This window comes from Protomyctophum parallelum (assembly GCF_964188405.1).
Source record: "Protomyctophum parallelum genome assembly, chromosome: 9".
NCBI lineage: Eukaryota > Metazoa > Chordata > Actinopteri > Myctophiformes > Myctophidae > Protomyctophum > Protomyctophum parallelum.
Genome location: NC_139706.1, coordinates 10,501,673 through 10,523,124, shown reverse-complemented (window position 1 = coordinate 10,523,124; position 21,452 = coordinate 10,501,673). Strand labels below are relative to the sequence as shown.

Here is a 21,452-nt window from a genome sequence, read left to right as displayed (position 1 = left end):
CAGGTGTTCTGCAGTCAGGAAACGAGGGATTTGAGAGGCGGAAAGGGCCCGCTGCCAAACGGCTCTGAACCAAAACACTGTGAGAGAACATTTCATGGACACTCTTCCATTCCTCATCCCCTCGGCCCATTTTCCCTCTTTTCTCTCACTCTCTATTTGTCCTCATACCCTCCTCCTTCTCTCCCTCCCTTGCGTCCTGTTTTCTCTCTCCCCTTCTTCGGCTATTCTTTCCATTCCCAGTTTCCGCAAGCTTCCACGTGCGTCACAGAAGGGGACGTTCGGTATAGGCCAATCAGAGGCAATGTACAGTAAACGTTCGTTTTCTCTTGCCAACGCTCCTTTGAATTGAATCGTTAAGTCCCCGGAAATGACACGCTGTGATTGGCCACTATGACCAGTACCAGTGCCTCCCCCACGTCAGCGCACTTACTCACTTCCAATGAACTGCAGCGGCCAATGAGGCATCTATCTGTCATTCCTTCCTACTCCATCCCTCCTTCACCCTCCCTCTCTTGTTTTCCTCTCCTCTATTCCCCCCCCCCCCCCCCCATTCCCTCGCTGCTGTAAAGCAGCAGGACAGTTAAAGACACATGGACTTGTGCTGCGTTCACATGGAATCAGGCAGGCGCTCCGTTTACCGTCCTGCTCCCGTCCACCAAAATGACATGCCGTCTGCCGTCTACGGCTTGCCTGATTCCATGTGAATGCAGCATTAGACCTAGTAGTGGAACAACTCAGGACGACAGCTCTCCTCTCCCATGAAAGGCAATGGTGTATCTGTATCACCACCATGCCTCTATATGGCCATTGCTTGGGCCTACATGTGTACTGGGGTAAGGCGGATACGTAAGTGTGTGTTTGTGTGTGTGTGTGTGTGTGTGTGTGGGGGGGTTCTGGGCAAGTGACTGTTTTTGTATGTTACTGTATGTGACAAACGTAATTTACGACTACGTGTGTCAGGTGTGTGTGTGTGCATGCGTGCGTGCGTGTGTGTGTGTGTGTGTGTGTGTGTGTGTGTGTGTGTCTGCCAGCCAGCGGCAGGCTGACGTGTGCCGTCCCATCAGCCACTGGGACTGATGGGGCTCTGCTCTCTCTCAGCTAATCCAAACAAAGAGCTTTGGCCCAGACTGTGGATGAGGAATGTCTGCCCCGCTGGCCATCGCTAAGGAGAGGGTCAAGGAGGAAGGCCGGGGGTGTTTGTTTGTGTGTGTGTGTGTGTGTGTGTGTGTGTGTGTGTGCGCGTGCATTTGCGTGTGCGTGCGTGCGACCGTGCGTGCCTGATTTTGCTTGTGTGTGTGTCTATGTGCATGCCTCGGTATCCTTGAGAAGAACTTGCTCGTGTGCATTTGCTGCCCACTGGCTGTCGGGTGGTCTATTCTTATCCCTAGACTCACCTGATTTCCATGTATAGTCACAGAGAGATGATAAATGCTGGAACATATTCTGCGCGCACCAGGATCACACACTGGGGAGTTACAGTGTACACACACACACACACACACACGTCACACACACATAAAGAAACAGGCCAACAGACCCTTTCACAGGCACATGCAAACACATAACTGTACGTAGATGCACATTCATTGTCACACATTTGCATGTGCGCTGTAACACATACACATTCATGTGTGCACAGCCGCACGCACACACACACACACTCGCATAGGACACACATGCACTTTTATTGCGACACAGCAGCACAGTATTTTCTCCCTCTATCTCCGCCATTCCTCCTCCATGTGTTTATGTGGAACTGAGTGCTTCCTCTGAGACGTGGGTTTTCCTTTTTGTATACAAAAACAACCCATTTTATTTTCCTGAAAGTGGAAACCTGATACAATTTATTTTCCGTTTGCGAAACATTTGCACTGTGTGTGCGTGTGCGTACTGCGTAGTCCCAGTTGGCCCTTCCCACAAATTCCTGTTGAATTTCAAAACCACACGTGAGGTCGGCCGGCCCCTTGACGTCTTGGGTCTACAGCGTTCTTGGACGAATGGCGAAAGGCACTCAAGGTTTGGAAACTGGACCATGAGCCAGACTCTTCATAAGCCACCTGTCAATTAGGCGAGGCAGTGATTGCATGGCCAGGAAATTACGACATGGCTAAGTGTGCTATCTCGAGAACCTTTTTGAGCCAACATTTCTGTATCTGTTGAATTTGAATCTGTCAAACTGCGGTCTGTCGAGATGATGTCAGACTTTATTCCATAATTTGCCCTGAACCTTGGTCTCGCCCCCCGACCACACATTGCAAACATACGAACATCAACGAGAGAGCTACATAAAACAGAGCCGTCGGTTCTGAAGGTTTGTCTATGCAATCGCAAAGACGTGATTACCATTATAGTCGTTTTTCATCCATCCAATTTCCTACAACATTTGCCAATCCTTTGTTAGGAAAAAGAACACACCGATACACTGTAAAAACCCTGTAATAATAATAATAATAATTGGTACAATAATTGGTACAATTTCTGCACTCTCAGAGTGTGTACAGCTAGTGTAAAAAGAACAATGTTGATCCCCCTACCGAGGCCAGGGATTGTGTGTGGGCAAAGAGACAGCCATTACATTACATTGCTATATTACAGTAGATTGCTAGCATGGTCAACAGTGCTATTGCCGACTTCCGCTTCCGCCCAGATGGAGTAGCCGCATGGTTAAGTGCTCCGTCTAAGTTTTATCATTTATTCAAGTTTGTTTTGGCCAAAACTGCCACTTTTATTTCAAACTACACGTGCAAGTGCAACTAGTTAAAGTACAAATAAGTTTATGGAACTGAGGTCAACTAAATCACAGCTTCCTAAAACTACACCCGATACCAACCCTCCCGGCGCAATGGACCCCGACAAACAACCTCTCTCCCTCGCCATGCTGAGAGCGGAGCTGCAGTCGTCGCGGGAGGCAGGGCTCTGTGAGATAAAAGCTGAAATAGCAACCATACGGCAAGAAATCAAAAAGGATATCGCAGCACTCCGTGAAGAGGCAAAAGCTGAATATGCCTCCATTCGCTCGGAAATAGCACAAGACCTCACCTCGCTGTCTTCCAAACACACAGAGTTAGCTTCGGAGCAATCAGACATGGGGAGATCTCTGAGTGATACTATGGACCGTGTTGCTGTACTGGAACATTCACTGGGCTCGATCGCAAAGGAGAACAAAGTCTTACAGGAGAAATGTTTAGATTTAGAATGCAGAAGCCGTAGACAGAATTTAAAATTATTCAATCTAGCAGAAAATTCTGAAGCTGGTGACCCGGTTGGGTTCGCAGCCACCTTCTTCCCTACGGTGCTCGGTGCTGAGAACTTCCAGAACCCCATCGTTGTTGACCGCTGTCACAGAATAGGGGCAAAGTCAAATGATAAGAAGGATAGACCTCGCATCATGATACTACGTCTGCACTATTTCTCTGACAAGGAGAAGATCCTCGAGCTGTCCAGAAAACAAGGCAGCCTACGATACAATGGCTCTCCAGTGTTTATTCACCCAGACGTGCCCCAAGAGATTGCAAAGCTTCGCGCAACGTATGGCCCGATTAAAACCAAGTTGCGCGAAGCGAAACGCCGTCTCCCGAGCCTAGATTACAGTCTATATCACCCGGCCAGATTCACAATAACATTGGATGGGATCCGGTACTCTCTCAACTCTCCTGAAGCGGCCGAAGAATTCTATAAAAAGAAAATAGCATCCGCGGCAACACCGGCTGTTACACCCGACGAGGAACATGTAGAAGACTAGCTGGCCCGGGACATACACCCTGAACAATGATCACATACTTGCTTTCTCCCCGTGGACATTTCTCTGTCTGCGCACCCTCCACTATCATTACTACATGGATACGATGACAAATCCACGCTCACTTTAAAAAAAAAGGTAATATTTGTGTGAAAAATATCTGGCGAAAGCTACTACTAAGACGAACTTTCTCCCTTTAATGCTTGGAATGCACGGAAACACCGTAATAATTCTACTTTGTTTATCTATTGAATTTATTTTTTTATTATTTTTATTATGGTTATTGTATTTGATCGTTGATATCAGTCTAAAAGACGGGGTTATAGTTTACATTACTAGTGTGTGTATAGCAGCTTTGCTAATGATGCTATTATGGAATTACCATGGAGGCCGCCATTTCTATTTTTATTTATTTTTGTCCACTGTAGCACCGCGTTCGCGACCTGCGGTGCATTTGTTATTGTGTTTAGTACAAGTGCTATTGCAGTAGCATTCTTGCTATTGCTATTGTTGTCATGTAGCCTCCATGGAGGCATCCATTTTGGGTACTATGACGCTAGCAACCTACGGTGCGCCTCGAGGGACAAAAAGGTCGTCGCTTGTAATGTAGTGAGGGAGGGGGGAGAGACGTTAGTTTACGAACGTAACCATGGTTATATGACTGAGATTCGCCTCCACTTCTGCTGTTTTGGATATGAGGAGGTTGCCTTAAGTTCTTTAAATTCCTCTTTAGATCAGTTTTATTGCCAACATTATGGTTTTAAAAGATTGTATAATTTACAAAAAAATACTTTTGAGCAAACAAAAGTGGGAAAAGTTGTTACTTTATAATTAGGGTGAGGGATTTTTCATTTATTATTATTTTCTTATGAAAGTATGTGTTCATGCGGATGTGTGTATGCATATATACAAATTGGTTTGTTTTTTCCTTGGTTTTTGTGAACTAAGTTGCACCGACTGTGGTTTGTGTCTGTCTGTTTGAATGTGTGTTTTTTTGTGAGATTGGGACTGTCTGTCTTTGTTTGTATACCCCTCTTTATTTGAACGTTTAATTATATTGATATATTAATACATATATTAGTGCAAGGACATGTTTATGCGGGGGTGTGTGTGTGTGTGTGTGTGTGTGTGTGTGTGTGTGTGTGTGTGAGAGAGTGAGTGTTTGTATGTCTCTTTATGTATAGATCATCTGGTTGTTTTGGTTCAAAATAAGATTGTATCTTTTTATTTTATTTAATACATAACAATGGACGGTTAGCTAAGGTCTTCCCATTGTAGTTTTTTCTTTGTTTCTCTATTTTCACTATAGCTGCTTGTGTCTTAGACATAGAAAGCTGGTTAGCTTAGGCTTTTTCTTCTGTGACTGCTATTTGAGGGCAGGCATGGAGGGTTTTGGGGTTTCTCCCGTTTGTTGTTTTAATGTGTTTTTGTGTTTCTCTGTTTTTGTTATTGTTCTCTTGCACTCCTATTCCGAATTCAGATTGATGTCAGCATTTACACTCAGTCCTTTTTTTATATTAATTCCTGATTTATACAATGGCTAATTCTATTCCAAATTCTAATATTGTAAGAGGGGAAAGCTTGGTTCAATACACTACTTGGAACTGTAGAGGTCTGAATGGAGCGGTGAAACGTGGCAATGTATTGGCTCATTTGAAGAAGCTGGGGACAGATATTGCTTTTTTACAGGAGACTCACTTACGGAATCAGGATCATAACCGCCTACGAAGAAATTGGGTAGGCCAAATATTTCACTCCCATTTCAATTTCAAATCCAGGGGCACAGCAATACTTATAAACAAGAACATTCCTTTTATACTAAATAAAACTATCCAAGACCTACACGGCAGATATATTATAGTTACTGGAAAGCTTTATAATTGTCCTATTGTTCTGGCTAATATCTACGCCCCTAACCATGACGATGAACGATTCATATCTTCTTTTTTGGCTACTTTGCCTGACCTTGACACTCACCAGTTGATCTTAGGTGGAGATCTGAATTTTATTCTTCATCCTACGCTTGATAGATCTTCACATAGACCCTATACTCTGACTAAATCAGCTAAAATGGTGAATACATTCATGGACACATTTAAATTATCAGATCCATGGAGATTCTTAAATCCAGCTCAACGTAAATATTCGTTTTTTTCTTCTGTACATCACACTTTCACAAGATTAGATTACTTCCTGATAGATTCAAAACTTCTTCCCTCAATAAGACACTGTGAGTATGAAGCAATTGTAATATCCGATCATAGTCCCCTAGTCCTCAAATTAGCATTTCAGAACAGACATATGGCCAGGACTTGGAGATTCGATAACACTCTAATAACTAGGCAAGCGTGTGTGGATGATATTAAATCCCAAATACAGTTCTATCTCTCTACAAATGACACACCCGATGTATCAAGAAGTACACTATGGGAAGCACTTAAAGCATATATACGGGGGCAGATTATTTCGCGACAGGCTTTAATCTCCCGTCTACGTAATGTACAAGGCAAAGCTCTGACTGATCGATTACTTGAAGTAGACCTACAGTATGCAGAATCTCCTTCTCCTGAATTATACAGAGAAAGGGTTTCGACTCAAGCTGAATTCAATCTCCTATCCACAAATGAAACAACTAATTTGATGACTCGGTCACGCCATAGGTTTTATGAACACGGGGATAAGGCGGGCAAAATACTTGCACTTCAAATTAGGGAATCAGCTGCTTCTAGATTAATTACGGAGATCAATACAAACACTGGTCGAACTACTATTAATCAGCAGGAAATTAATGATGTATTTAAGCGCTTTTATTCAGATTTGTATACTTCGGAATCACTAGGAGATTCTAATTTGATTGATACTTTTTCAGAAAATTTAAACATACCTTCCATTAGTCAAGAACATAAGGTTCAACTTGAAAGAGCTATTACCTTAGATGAAATACATCAGGCAATCTCACAAATGCAGTGCTCAAAAGCCCCAGGACCCGATGGCTATACCTCTGAATTTTACAAGTCATTTACTGAACTCATATCTCCCCTTTTACTTAAAGTGTTTAATGAATCTCTCAACGCTGGCCACCTCCCACCAACTTTCTACCAAGCTAGCATCTCTGTTCTACTTAAAAAAGATAAAGACCCACTTAATCCAGGTTCATACAGGCCTCTGAGTCTTTTGAATGTTGATACTAAAATTTTAGCAAAAATTGTGGCTACACGCTTGGAAAAAGTGCTCCCAACTGTGATACATACTGATCAAACGGGGTTTATAAAAGATAGACATCTATTTTTTAATCTTAGACGCCTATTCGACATTATATATTCTCCCAGTAGTACCCCCCAAGATACGGAAATACTGTTATCTCTTGACGCGGAGAAAGCCTTTGATAGGGTCGAGTGGGACTTCCTCCTCTCGACCCTGTCAAAATTTGGGTTTGGTCCAACCTTCACTTCATGGGTTAAACTACTTTATGCTTCTCCATTAGCTTCTGTACATACAAACGGATACAGGTCTGAAAACTTCCCTTTGAATCGCTCGACCAGACAAGGCTGCCCTCTCTCACCACTGCTCTTTGCCTTATCTATTGAGCCGCTTGCAATTGCGTTGCGTGCTTCAGACACCTACACTGGTATCTTCAGAGGAGATAGAGAGCATAAAGTTTCACTTTACGCTGACGATTTATTATTATACATATCCAAACCTTCCACATCTATTCCTAGTATCATGTCCACCTTAGAAAGTTTTGGCAGGGTTTCGGGGTATAAAGTCAATGTTTCCAAAAGCGTTTTATTTCCTATCAATACACAAGGCAATCAAACTTTTGGCTCTCACCCATTTAATGTTATAACCAGCTTTCGATATTTAGGAATCATAGTAACCAAAGCACTTAATGACTTGTTCAAGCAAAACCATACAAAACTTTTTGAACGTACTGAACAAGACTTAACGAAATGGGCGAACCTTCCTATCTCACTTGCCGGCCGAATTAATATAATTAAAATGAATGTCCTCCCTAAATATCTGTTTCTATTCCAATGTATTCCAATTTTTGTTAACAACACTTTTTTTAAGAATCTGGATAAAATTATCTCCAAGTTCATTTGGGATAAGAAACACCCCCGAATAAGGAAGGATTTTTTGCAGAGGCCTAAATCAGATGGCGGAATGGGATTACCTAACTTCAAACTCTATTACTGGGCGTGTAATTTACGTGCGCTCTCATTTTGGCTCCAAGATCAATTGCCTACATGGGCATTTATTGAAGGTCAATGTTGTCCCCCAACATCGTTGTCAGCTTTAATCTTTTCCCCAGTGGCCTCAAGATATACTAAGTTGCCAAAGAATTCCATAGTCTGGCATTCTCTCAAAATTTGGCTCTCAATACGAAGGCATTTCGGTTGGCACCCGGGTTCTGTGCGTGCACCTCTGGTCGCTAACCATGCTTTTTTACCGTCCCTTTCTGACGCATTGTTTAAAGTGTGGCATAGAAATGGTATTCACTCCTTCAAAGATCTTTATATTGATGGGTTATTTCCGACCTTTGAACAAATACGACGCAAATTCAAGTTACCCCAATCACATTTCTTTAGATTTCTACAGATACGACATTTTTTAACACAACACACTGCTTCATTTCCAAACATACCTCCCAACTCATCAATGGAATCTATATTTCTACCTGACCCATTGCTCAAAGGAGGTGTTTCTATTATTTATAATTCTCTCTCATGTTTAGATAATAATGCCTCATTGGAGTATTTAAAAACTGCTTGGGAAAACGACTTAGGAATATCTATCACTGACGAGCAATGGTCTACATCTCAAAAGTTTGTGCACTCTTCTTCAGTATGTGCCAGGCACGGTCTTATACAGTTTAAAATATTACACAGGTTACATTTGTCAAAGGAAAAACTCAACAGAATGTTTCCAAATGTGAATCCAGCCTGCGACAGATGTGGCCAGTCGCCGGCCACCCTAGCTCATATGTTCTGGCACTGCACTAAACTAACATCATTTTGGCAAAGTATATTTAAATCACTGTCAGACATTGTTGGAAGACCTTTTGACCCGGATCCACTGACAGCAGTTCTGGGGGTCGGGGGGCCCGGGGTCAAACTGTCTACTTTCCAATATAACATGGTAAAATATGTGACTCTACTGGCTCGCAGACTGATACTGTTGAATTGGAAACAAGCACAGGTTCCCACTCACACTACACTTATGAAAGATGTTATGCACTACTTGCAATTGGAAAAGATAAAGTTTGAATTGAGAGGGAGTGAAGATAGATTTTATCAGACATGGCAACCCTTCATTGACCATTTCAATAGGTGCACGCTAACCCCTCCTACACAATAGATAACATATTAGAAAATTGGAAAGAAAAGTAAAGAAAAAAAAGGAACTGAGTATTTTATTTTATTTTATTTATTCTCATTTAAAAAGAAATGTCTGTAATTCAGTTAATTTACAACGTGTTGGGAAAGTTTTGAGAGCAAGAGTGTCTGTCCTGTGGTCTTTGTTTTGTTTGTCTGTTCACATTTGTCGTTGTTTAACTGTTCTTTTTGTTTTTTCGTTTTTATCACATTTATATATCCTTTTTATCATGTATTGTATGTGGAATTTACATTATCTGTCTTTATCTTTCATTTTATATAACTAACTCATTATTATTGTCAAAGATTGTCATATAAGTTGTCATATACAAAAAATGCCTAATAAAAACAGTATTAAAAAAAAACAGTGCTATTGCCAGGTCTCTGGGCAAAAGCTCGCTGAGTGGCAGGCTGGTGCCAATGTGTGTCAAATGGGATCGGGGGGGGGTTGGCATGTGGCATAAAGTGATGAATACATTACTTAAAGAATGGTTTTGATGAACTGGTTGGAGAGAGCCAAAAATACAACTTATCTTAAATTAACTTGTCATGTTCAATTAGATTTTTTGGGGGGAGACGTTTTGTTGATCAATTCCAGTTTGGTTAAGATTCCATTAAAGTGCTTTTGGCACTTAGTTGTCAGCTCTCATCAGAGGATTTACCATGATATATGGAAGTCACTTTGGTCCAAAAGAAAGCTCTTTATACACCCTCCTGGCTCCAAGCCGTTGTCCCCATAGAGTATTAAAAGGATAGAGACTAAACTGGCGCGAAGCTCCGCCCCCTCCGCTATTCATGTCAGTGGAAGTTGCTCAGTGGCGTTTTGAAGCACCCTGAAGGCTGCCGGAAGTACCGTCTATTTCCGCATTTTTCCGCTGATTCAGCATTTGGACACCAAATTTTGGTGTCCGGAAGTCCGGAAATGCGGAAGTGCAGCTGGGCTTTAACATTGGGCACTCGGTTGCACAGGGTTTCCTCGTCAAGAATCCACGGGTCCGCCTGCAGTCCTTCCTCTTACCACTAGGGCCCAGTGCTTCAACATTGGAGTGCATAGCTGGCCCCTTGGTTGTCCCTGACTGACTGCTAAGGTAGTTGTGTGTGTGTGTGTGTGTGTGTGGGTGTGGGTGTGGGTGTGGGTGTGGGTGTATGGGTGTGTGAGTGCGTGCGTCTCCCCAGTCTCCAACAGCCTCAAGCAGGGCTTTAGAGCATTGAACTCTGACCCGTTTCAAATCTCCACTACAACATTAGCAGCACACCAACCAGTCAGAGATAACTCTACACTGGATGGGTTTCAAAATAAATGCATACTGTACTGCTGCTATCTAAAGACTGCATATCAGATTTGTCCATGTCATATACTGTATAATAGATTGATCTATGTATTTATCTATTTAATTAACCTTGCTCTTTGTATTGTCACAAATGTACATCTTGGTCTGTGGTTTCTTTCATTGTCTGTAGACGTGACAACCAAATGACATGATTGTGTTTATCTCATCAATTCATCAATGTGTTTTAACCCATTCTGACCGGGCACCCATTTTGGTGTTGGCATCATGTTATGCTTTAGCTATTTAAAAATAGCAGATCTACAAGCTCATATCGCGCCACCGAGTGGCGCGATACGAGCTTGTAGGTCTGCTATTTTTGAAAAATCGAAGAGCGACTGACATTTTTAGAATCTGATCTCAGGTCAGAATGGGTTCATCAGACCAGTGTGTGTCCGGCGGAAACCTCGTATGAATCTGATCTCAGGTCAGAATGGGTTAATCGCTTTTGTGATACTTTTGCACAATCGCCTCTATATCGTTTGTCCTCAGAAGAACTTTTCGTCATTAGCCTAGTGGATGAGTGACACACAAGGCCTTTGTTGTAGCCTCGCAGTCAGTCAGCACGGTGAGCTGAGGCGAACCAGTCCTGGAAACACTACGGTGTTTCATGTGGCCCTTTCTTTCACACATCACCGTGCAGACTTTCCTGGCGCTAATGAAACAATGCAGCGCTCCATTTGTGATGAGGGAAGCGCTCCATTTGCCTTGGCACACGCTCAGAAACCTCTCAGTGGTTGGCTCGGGTCGGAGAGTCTGGCGCTGCTGTACCGTAGTACCGTAGGCCAGTGCCCAAAATTGGGACTGATTTTTATACAGTATACAGTCAGTAGTAGTACACCTCACATGACATGTCCCTCCCTTTGCTTTGCGCTCCGCACGCCATCCGTCCGTACCGTAGCTCCAGGACGCAAACGACACCCGCCATTTGGACAAGGAGGCCAATTAACCCATTCTGACCTGAGATCAGATTCATAACGAGGTTTCCGCCGGACACACACTGGTCTGATGAACCCATTCTGACCTGAGATCAGATTCTAAAAATGTAAGTCGTTCTTCGATTACTCAAAAATAGCAGACCTACAAGCTCGTATCGCGCCACTCGGTGGCGCGATATGAGCTTGTAGATCTGCTATTTTTAAATAGATAAAGCATAACATGATGCTGACACCAAAATGGGTGCCCGTTCAGAATGGGTTAAAAGCCAGTGACATTCAGGCGCGGAAGACCGAGTGACATTAACATTAATTCCCGCTAAAACCCAGTGACATTACGCAGGCGATCGGCCAACAGGCACGCAGGCGGGCTACGCCCCGAGTGCCTTTTTGACCGGCTGCAAGTAACCCAAAGAGAAAGTAGGAATGGGAGGGATGGAGTGATTCTGGGAGACTTAATGGTAAAATTAAGCCTTTCAAATGTCATTAGACCTTTTTTTCTTTTTCCTTTTCTTTTGGCGGCTTTGAGATGAAGTATATAGTGTGTATACTGTGCAGAGGGGTGGCTTGGAGATTGCAGCAAAGTGAAGGGGAGGGCCGGCACCTCCCTTCAGCCGTGATCTGACTCCAGATCAGCTGAGCAGCACATTTACATGTCAGTTTTACTACTGTGTTTGTGTTGTATACATACGTATAAATACGTGAAGAATATAGGCCCCGTGCACGTCATTATTTTAAATAATGTAAGCCGAATAAAGTGAATCGAGGGAATTGTAGCGATTTTTAATGCAGACTATTCAGGATCGGCTGTGCTATAAGAGAAAGAGCTCTCTCTCTCTCTCTCTCTCTCTCTCTCTCTCTCTCTCTCCCGCCTCCATGTCATGTTTGAGTGGCAGGGGAGTGAGCCTGTGGTGAAGGGCATCTCAGGGAGAGAGGACGTTGGGGTTTGAAGGTCGTAGCACATTGCTTAGGGCAGCAATTCGTGCTGCGCTCAAGTGTGTGTGTGTGTGTCACGTGTGTGTGTGTGTGTGCGCGTGATTGTGCAATTAAGTATGCATAGTCTATACAGTACTGTGCAGCGCGCGTGCTCGTGCTCATGTATATTTGTGTATGTGTGAGTGTGTTTGGACATTTTTATGCATCTTCGCAAATGTGCTAATAGGTATACATGTGCATGGCAGCTTTATGTGTGTACCTGCCTGCCTGCGTGCATGTGTGTGTGTGTGTGTGTGTGTGTGTGTGCGTGCAGTGCACAACATGCACCCAGAGAAACATTAGGTAGAATACTCTCCATGTATGCATGCGTGCGTGCGTGCGTGGGCAGAGGGTGCAGTGTCTCTACCATGGCTGTGTGTGTGTGTGTGTGCGTGTGTGGGTAGAGGGGGGAGGGTCTCTACCATGGCTGTGTGTGTGTGCGTGCTCCTTCGACCCGGCTCCCGGCTAATCTGTTCTGCTCATTAAACTATATACAGGACTGCCCCACCCCACACCCCCACCCCCCCTCACCATCCAGCCCTGATCAGCCTACCTTATCCAATGAATTAAGAATTAAGAAGCCCGGCCCATCTTCCCCCATGCGTAAATAATCATATACTGTATATAGATTATCACCTGGGCATTGGTTCATTGCTCAAGGTTATCCGGCCTGGGGCTAGAGATTATATATTTTATTATTTTTATCACATACCCACAGCCTTATTTATTACTAAAATCCTATATACTTCATTTACCGGGATCCCCCAAGGGTCTCTACTACTCCAAATCTCTAGCCGTTGGTCTGTTTATGCCATGCCCAGCATATCGGGACGCTGGGGTTCATGTGGTTAAACATAAACGAAAAAAAGGCATTTTGATTAACTCTTTAAATAGAAGAAATTGATTTACATTACTGTCAATGAGGTGAAATGGTAAACGAAATGGGATTTCGTTGGCTGCGAACACAGCAAGATTACTCGGCCATTGTTTCATTTGTTTTTATTCCCCCTGTGTTTTGGTTCCTTGCACCTGTGAGCACCAAAGTCTGACATCAATATCGCTAGAGGGCGCTAAGTCCACGGATTTGTGTACTCTTTTATTTGTATTATAAACCCCATAGGGGGATTTTAGATTGCCTCACTTAAGAACTGTGTTTGAAAAATCAACAAATCATCACTGCCGTTTTCACTCATATGGATAATTATGAAGAATCAACTGCGAGACTGCGAGAAAACGCTACTACTACTGCTGAATTAGTTAAAATTTCGCTAGAAACGGGCTGTATCAAATATGAGTGATTGACTGTCGTAAATGATACAGAGACACCTCCCCGACAATATCGTTGAGACTGTGTGTTTATTTCTGGATCGCAATTCTCATACGAGACGATTTTAAGATGACCCCATGTTATTCTCCATAGAGAAAAACGTCTGTGAACCATAGGATGGGCGAGTGACGTCAGGACTTCGGCGCTCTATTCATTGACCAAACCACATGGTTTGTCAAGGTTATGCTCAGCGAGTGAGGTCACTTCAGCTTATGCTGATTGGTGGTCAGCTTATATATAGAGTATAGGTATGGCACCGGACCAATCAGAGCAGACTTATAACCATCTCGTGCACAACATGCATGCTTGCGCGCACAATTTTCCAGTATGATTACACACAAAGTATGCACAGTAGACAAGACATACATCTACGCACACATGCACACACACACACACATACACACACGTGCGCACATGTAAAGAGCTGTGGCTCCCTGGATGACCTGCCCCCTTCCCACCCCCATTAGCATGGCCTCTCATGCACAGCCCAAGTGTCGTATCACATCACCACCATGCACATTATGATACCACCAATAATATAATCGTTACCATGACAAATATGGTGGGATAAAAAGACTACACCCTCTCTCTCTCTCTCTCTCTCTCTCTCTCTCTCTCTCTCTCTCTCTCTCTCTCTCTCTCTTTCATTCCCCCTATGCTGTATGTGTTTTAGCTCAGTGGGCAGAGTTGGATAATTAGCAGAAAGAACAAGATGTTTTAGTTTCTCTTTGGGCCTCAAACTAATCTGCCTGTCTGTTGAGCTCTCCTGCTGGGGGAGATGATGTGTTCTGCTTCCTAATCAACGTGTTGTTGTTCTATACAGTATACAGTATAGCTCTCAGGAAAGACTGCTCAAGTCAAAACTGAATCAGGTCTTGACTTTTTGCTTCCGCCTGCCTTCGGCCTCAACAAGGTCTATGGTCTGGGCCAGGGCTATAGGGCCAAGGGGCGGCCGTGGCTCAGGAGGTAGAGCAGGTCGTCCAATGATCCCTGGGTCGGCGGTTCGAATCCCGGCTCCTCTTGTCCACATGTCGAAGTGTCCTTGGGCAAGACACTGAACCCTATACTGTACATTGCCTCCAATGAGTCGGTCGGTGTGAGCTCGCCACCATTGGTGTGCAGTGAATGTGGGAAGTGAGGACGCTGGCGTCGACTGTTCGCCGCTTCACCTCCCAATGTATGAATGAATGAACCATTGTAAAGCGCTTTGAGCACTTGGAAAAGCGCTATAAAAATGCAGTTCATTCATTAAGGTCTATATGGTCTGGGCTAAGGTCTGTGGTGTGGCGCAGGGCTATAGGAGCACATTGTTATTCAGCTGGTAGGAAAGAAACTGATCATTCTGGTGGTCTTAGTTCCGGTTCTGAACCGGAACCATTTCATATCACAAGGCCATTGCTGTAAATCTCCTGCGTAAAGAAGGGACAACACTCCGCACGCAGACGGATGGAGCTGTTTGATGCTATGTTACAGTAAATCGTGGGGGGGGGGGGGGGGTCGTCAGCGCCCTGGCTTTGTTCCAGCCATGCATGGCACATGCATTATGCACCCTTGACGGGGCAGGCGCCATGCAGGCGTGGGTGTTTTCAGCTGTGTGTGTGCGTGCGTGTGTGCGGTGTGTGACGTGCGTGCGTGTGTGTTTCTGTGTTGGTTGATAACATCTGGTTGACAGTGTTGTGTAACTTGGGTCATTATGTTTTTTTCTTTTTCTCTTTATGTTTTCACAATATTCTTTTCTCTGTAGGCCTATTATCTCTTTTACCAGCTGTTCTCTGTTCAACAGTCCGTAGCCTACGTCTCTCCGCTCTGTGTGTTTTGTCTGTTTTTCAATTGAATATCTTTTGAAAAAAAGATAAAAAAGTCTCCAAAGTGGAAGGGAGCGTGCTGGGATGGAGGAGGAGCTGAGGTAATTTCCTCTCTCGCCCCAAAGTCGTTTCTTACCCATCTGTACACCTTGACCTGACAGCCTCTCTCACACACACACACACACACACACACACGCACGCACGCACACACACACACACACACACACACACACACACACACACACACACACACACACACACACACACACACACACACACACACACACACACACACACACACACACACACACACACACACACACCACCAAAACCATTTGCAGCTTCCAGACCAGACAGACGGATGATGAGTCAGTTTGGTAGCTCACAGAGGGGAGTTGGTGTGAGGTTTCTACTCTCTGTGTTGTCCGCTGGCAGAGAGCCTTCTCAGCATGGCGGGCGGGCGGGCGGACAGACAGACAGACAGACAGGCAGACAGACAGACAGACAGACAGACAGACAGACAGACAGACAGACAGACAGACAGACAGACAGACAGACAGACAGACAGACAGACTCTCAGGTGGAGATGAGGCACGCAGTCTTTTTTACTTAATCCTGCTGGAAGGCTGCACGGTGCATGCTAATGCTTTTATTTATAACATTGTCGTGATGATTTGTCAGAAGGCACTCGGCAGCTGACACATACTACAGTGGTTTCCAAGTGTTCTGTGCCCAAGGCACACCAACGGGCAAGTCAAAATCTCAAGGCACACGTTTAGTTTGTCTGATCATTTAGCTATTTGTGGAACAAATGCGTGTGTGTGTGTGTGTGTGTGTGTGTGTGTGTGTGTGTGTGTGTGTGTGTGTGTGTGTGTGTGTGTGTGTGCGTGCGTGTGTGTGTGTGCGTGTGTGCGTGCATGTGTGTGTGTGTGTGTGTGTGCGTGCGTGCGTGCGTGCGTGCGTGCGTGTGTGCGTGCGTGCGTGCATGCTCATACTTATTAAGTTGTTTTCTTTTTGCATGGCCATAATTGGGACACCAGGTGAGAGGTCTTAGATAAATCAATGTAGGGTAACTATAGAATTCATCTCTGTAAACTGATGAGAACATGTATGGAGGGAGTGTTGCATAGTTGGACAAGTCATCATCATTTGGGAACCACCGCTCTGTTTATTCAGCTAGAACATGTTCATTATTTAATATTTATTCGAGCTTTGAGCTCAACCAATTGATGAGATGTAGCCTCTGAGATCAAAATAACAATTATTTTACATTCTCTAATTGTGTTAGACTGCAGACTTCTGGCAAATTAAGTAATGCAGATGCTTAACAATGATTGAACTCTTGATAGCGTAAGTCTCAATCCATGTTACGCTCTCATCTCGTCCATTTGGTTACCAACTCCATCATTTAGCTGGGGACCACCTGGAATCCTCTCCATCATTTAGCTGGGGACCACCTGGAATCCTCTCCATCATTTAGCTGGGGACCACCTGGAATCCTCTCCATCATTTAGCTGGGGACCACCTGGAATCCTCTCCATCATTTAGCTGGGGACCACCTGGAATCCCTTCAACGACCACCGGTGGTCCTTCAAGGACCACCTGGAATCCCTTCAAGGACCACTGGTGGTCCTTCAAGGACCACCTGGAATCCCTTCAAGGACCACTGGTGGTACCCCAGACCACTACAATGGAACCTGTACGTCTGCCGGTGTGAACGTGACGTGCCATACGAGCTACAACACAGAGCTATAGATGACGCTTCATGACAGCGAGCTCTCCGCTCCGTGCGTATAGCTGACCGTCACTCAGTCCCTGGGACTGTCAGTCAGCGTTGTTCCTGAGCGGGACACGTTAGGATGAAGTGTGTCTGGGACTGTCAGTTAGGATGCAGTGTGTCTGTGACTGTCAGTTAGGATGCAGTGTGTCTGTGACTGTCAGTCAGTGTTGTTAGGATGCAGTGTGTCTGTGACTGTCAGTCAGTGTTGTTAGGATGCAGTGTGTCTGTGACTGTCAGTTAGGATGCAGTGTGTCTGTGACTGTCAGTCAGTGTTGTTAGGATGCAGTGTGTCTGTGACTGTCAGTCAGTGTTGTTAGGATGCAGTGTGTCTGTGACTGTCAGTCAGTGTTGTTAGGATGCAGTGTGTCTGTGACTGTCAGTCAGTGTTGTTAGGATGCAGTGTGTCTGTGACTGTCAGTCAGTGTTGTTAGGATGCAGTGTGTCTGTGACTGTCAGTTAGGATGCAGTGTGTCTGTGACTGTCAGTCAGTGTTGTTAGGATGAAGTGTGTCTGGGACTGTCAGTTAGGATGCAGTGTGTCTGTGACTGTCAGTCAGTGTTGTTAGGATGCAGTGTGTCTGTGACTGTCAGTCAGTGTTGTTAGGATGCAGTGTGTCTGTGACTGTCAGTCAGTGTTGTTAGGATGCAGTGTGTCTGTGACTGTCAGTCAGTGTTGTTAGGATGCAGTGTGTCGGTGACCAGACAGACAGATGAAGGCTGTGCGGTGTCGTCCCACCTGTCCCTGTGTATCGCTCTGCACTGTTATATTAATAGTTTATATAGTGGCACACACACCCAGGGAGAATGCATCTCATTGTTATGGGCCTTATCTGCCCCGGACACTGGCAGGATTATAGGGGGGGTTTCTGTGTGCGTGCGTGCGTGTGTGGAGGGCACTATGCGATATCTCGAAAGTGCATGAGTCAAATCCCTGTGCCCTTTTGGTCCTGTTACCATGCAGAAATGTACACACACACACACACACACACACACACACACACACACACACACACAAACACACATCTGAAATAATTCAAAACAGAAACATGCTAACATTCAATCATGTTCGGGTTATAAATCTCAGTTTCGGTATTAAAAAAAAACGATTTGTCTACGAGAGCGAGCGAAACAGCCAGAAGAGAAATCTGAAATACACCTTTTTTTTCTCCCTCTTTTTATTTGTTGCGCGGCTGGGCTGGTAAACACAGAGGAGAGAGGAGGAGGAGGAGGAATTGCTTTGTGAGCGAGCGGAGCGTTCTCGCATAAAGCTTTCCGTGGTCGCAGAACGGCGAGCGTCTTTCATTAATCTCCAGACAAAAGCTCCCTGCGTCAGCAGAAGCTGCTGCCACAGAGTCAACATCACATCCCGACGAAACTTTTTAGAGAGGAGTACGAAACACCGTCGCCCAGAGACCCTCCTCCACCCTCCCTGCTAGGCTACACCTTCTCCTTTGTTTTAATTAACCCATTCTGAACGGGCACCCATTTTGGTGTTAGCATCATGTTGTGCTTTATCTATTGAAAAATAGCAGATCTACAAGCTCATATCGCGCCACCGAGTGGCGCGATACGAGCTTGTAGGTCTGCTATTTTTGAACAATCGAAGAACGACTGACATTTTTTTAAATCTGATCTCAGGTCAGAATGGGTTCATCAGACCAGTGTGTGTCCGGCGGAAACCTCGTATGAATCTGATCTCAGGTCAGAATGGGTTAAGATAGGACAATTACATGTGGGGGCATATGTATAATGAGACAAAGCACTTAGCATGTCTGGGCCTAAGTTGCTAATATTCTGTATACTGAGTGCCTAAAGTAAATCAATGTATTCCTCCCTCCTGGGTGGAACGTGCTTTCTCATTCCCCCACGCTAAAGAGGTGTATGCCCGTAATCTTGATTATAGCTTGAGCTGCCCGCCCTCTAAACTTTAATTTAAATTTAAATGTGTATAGTCTTTAGAGTCTAAAGACTATACACATTTAAATGAAAGAAATTACGGTACAAAACACACGCACGCACGCACACGCGCGCGCGGGCGGGCGCACTCACACGCATACGTACATGCTTAACCCATTCTGACCGGGCACCCATTTTGGTGTTGGCATCATGTTATGCTTCAGCTATTGAAAAATAGCAGATCTACAAGCTCATATCGCGCCACCGAGTGGCGCGATACGAGCTTGTAGGTCTGCTATTTTTGAAAAATCAAAGACACTTTTAGAATCTGATCTCAGGTCAGAATGGGTTAATAATGAAACTGTCAGGATGTAATAGACATTTTTAGAATCTGATCTCAAGTCAGAATGGGTTCATCAGACCAGTATGTCCCCAGTGGAAACCTCGTATGAATCTGATCTCAGGTCAGAATGGGTTAAAGAAAGAGAAGGAGGTATGGATTGAGCAGCGAAAAAAAGGCAAAGATTCAAGTCACAAGCCGCCGCCCGCCACCACCGCACTTCAGATCTTATCATCTGCTAAAGTGCCAGCTCCTCTCAATGGCATATATCCTCAGATGCCTCCTCCTCATCCGCATTCATCATTATGTTTAATTTACTTGAAAGTGGAGAGCGGGCACTAGGCAGGCGAGCGCACAGGGAGGTTTTTCATTCACTCTTATCTATTGCTCTAACTTTCTCCGTCTCCCTCCCTGGCGGCAGAGCTGTCGTGTGGCATTCAGTCATAGGGGACCCCTTTTGGTGTTGGCATCGTGCTATGCTTTAGCTATTGAAAAATAGCAGATCTACAAGCTCATAGCGCGCCACCGAGTGGCGCGCTATGAGCTTGTAGGGTCTGCTATTTTTGAAAATTCGAAGAACGACTGACATGGAAACATAGCCTTTTCAGAAAACTGTCAGGATGTAGAAGACATTTTGTAGAATCGTCCTCAGGTCTAGATGGGCTAATGGTGCTATACGGGGACTTCCTGAGGGTTGTTTGTCAAAGCCCAGAGCAGGACATCGGCACCCTTCAGGCTTCTGACCCTGAGCCTGTTGTCACAGTCTCAATATGATATGACCGCATTTTATCCACTTAGATCAGAGGTTCCCAACCACTGGTACTAGTACCACTGGTGGTACTATTACCACTGGTGGTACTTGAGCCCCCCTCTGGTGATACACAGAGGAGTGAGTTGCCCAAAAAAGGAGAAAAAAGACAAAAGTGGAATGAAATAATATACAGGTAGTTCTTCTGACCAAGCAATTGGTTGAAATAGGCTATCCAGCCGTGCTGAAATGAGCATGACAGCACATCTAGCCGTTAATAGAATGTTTGAGAACGGATTAAGCACATTAGAAATATCAGCAGTTGTGCTGATTAGACAGGGTTTTGTCAGAGCACAGCAGCATAATTGGCTTAGGAATGGAACAAAAAGGGCTGGTATATGCTCCTGCATTTTAACATAATGTGGTGGTACTTGGAGAGCCAAATATATTCTGAGGTGGTGCTTCAGTATAAAAAGTTGGGAACCACTGACTTAGATGACACCTTTATGCAGAGTGAGTTACAGTGCGGGTGAACAGGCGTGGTGGTCAATTAACTAGAAACGGGAAAGGAAAAACCACTGCGGGCATGACTGACTCGTGGCCCTTTTTCTGCTACTGGTTACTGTAGGTCAAGAATTGTTTGACAGCAAAAACACAGCGGTGTCAGTCTGATCAAACCCTATATACAGCTTTGGTTCTTGTATGATGCGATGGTGTCAGATAGGATGATAGACAGCCCTGCCACCCCAGCATCCAAACGTTCTGATGCAGCACTCTGGTTCAGTCTGGTGTCCACAGAGGGCCTCTCAGTCTCCACTCGCCCTCAATCAATCTGTGCCTCCAAGTATACTTACTTGCAGGCAGTACAGGCAGGTTTGACAGGCTTCAAAGCATATATTTTATCGCAAAGGTCGCAATTTATATTCAGTTTTTTTTTTTACCTCACATTATCTGCATGCCTCGCTGCCTGCCAAGATATCTACGGATATCTTAAGAGATGAAGAAGAAAAAAAGTCCCTGTTGTGGTTTTTGAATCCCTCGAGCTGTTGTTTTAATGACCTGCTATTCTTTGTGGAGTTGATTAGCGGCTCTAATAAGGCAACATTGCGGTGGTGAGGCTTGGGTTTAACGAGGCCTGCTCACAGCAGGTAAACCACAGACCTGCAGCGCCCACCGTTACACCTCAAAGCACATGTTGTTGGACC

At 44.7% G+C, this 21,452-nt stretch overlaps 1 protein-coding gene across 1 annotated transcript in view; it reads left to right on the top strand.

Moving 5' to 3' along the window:
• Positions 1–2,842: 2,842 nt before the first annotated feature.
• Positions 2,843–21,452, top strand: part of LOC310864012 (CXADR-like membrane protein) — a gene marked incomplete at its 5' end in the record, with an annotated part of 43,732 nt that continues 25,122 nt past the window's right edge. The window contains 2 exons of the mRNA XM_083772544.1: positions 2,843–2,918; positions 3,276–3,511. Of these exons, the coding sequence (XP_083628670.1) occupies positions 2,843–2,918; positions 3,276–3,511 (312 nt within the window). The remainder of the gene's footprint in view (positions 2,919–3,275; positions 3,512–21,452) is intronic.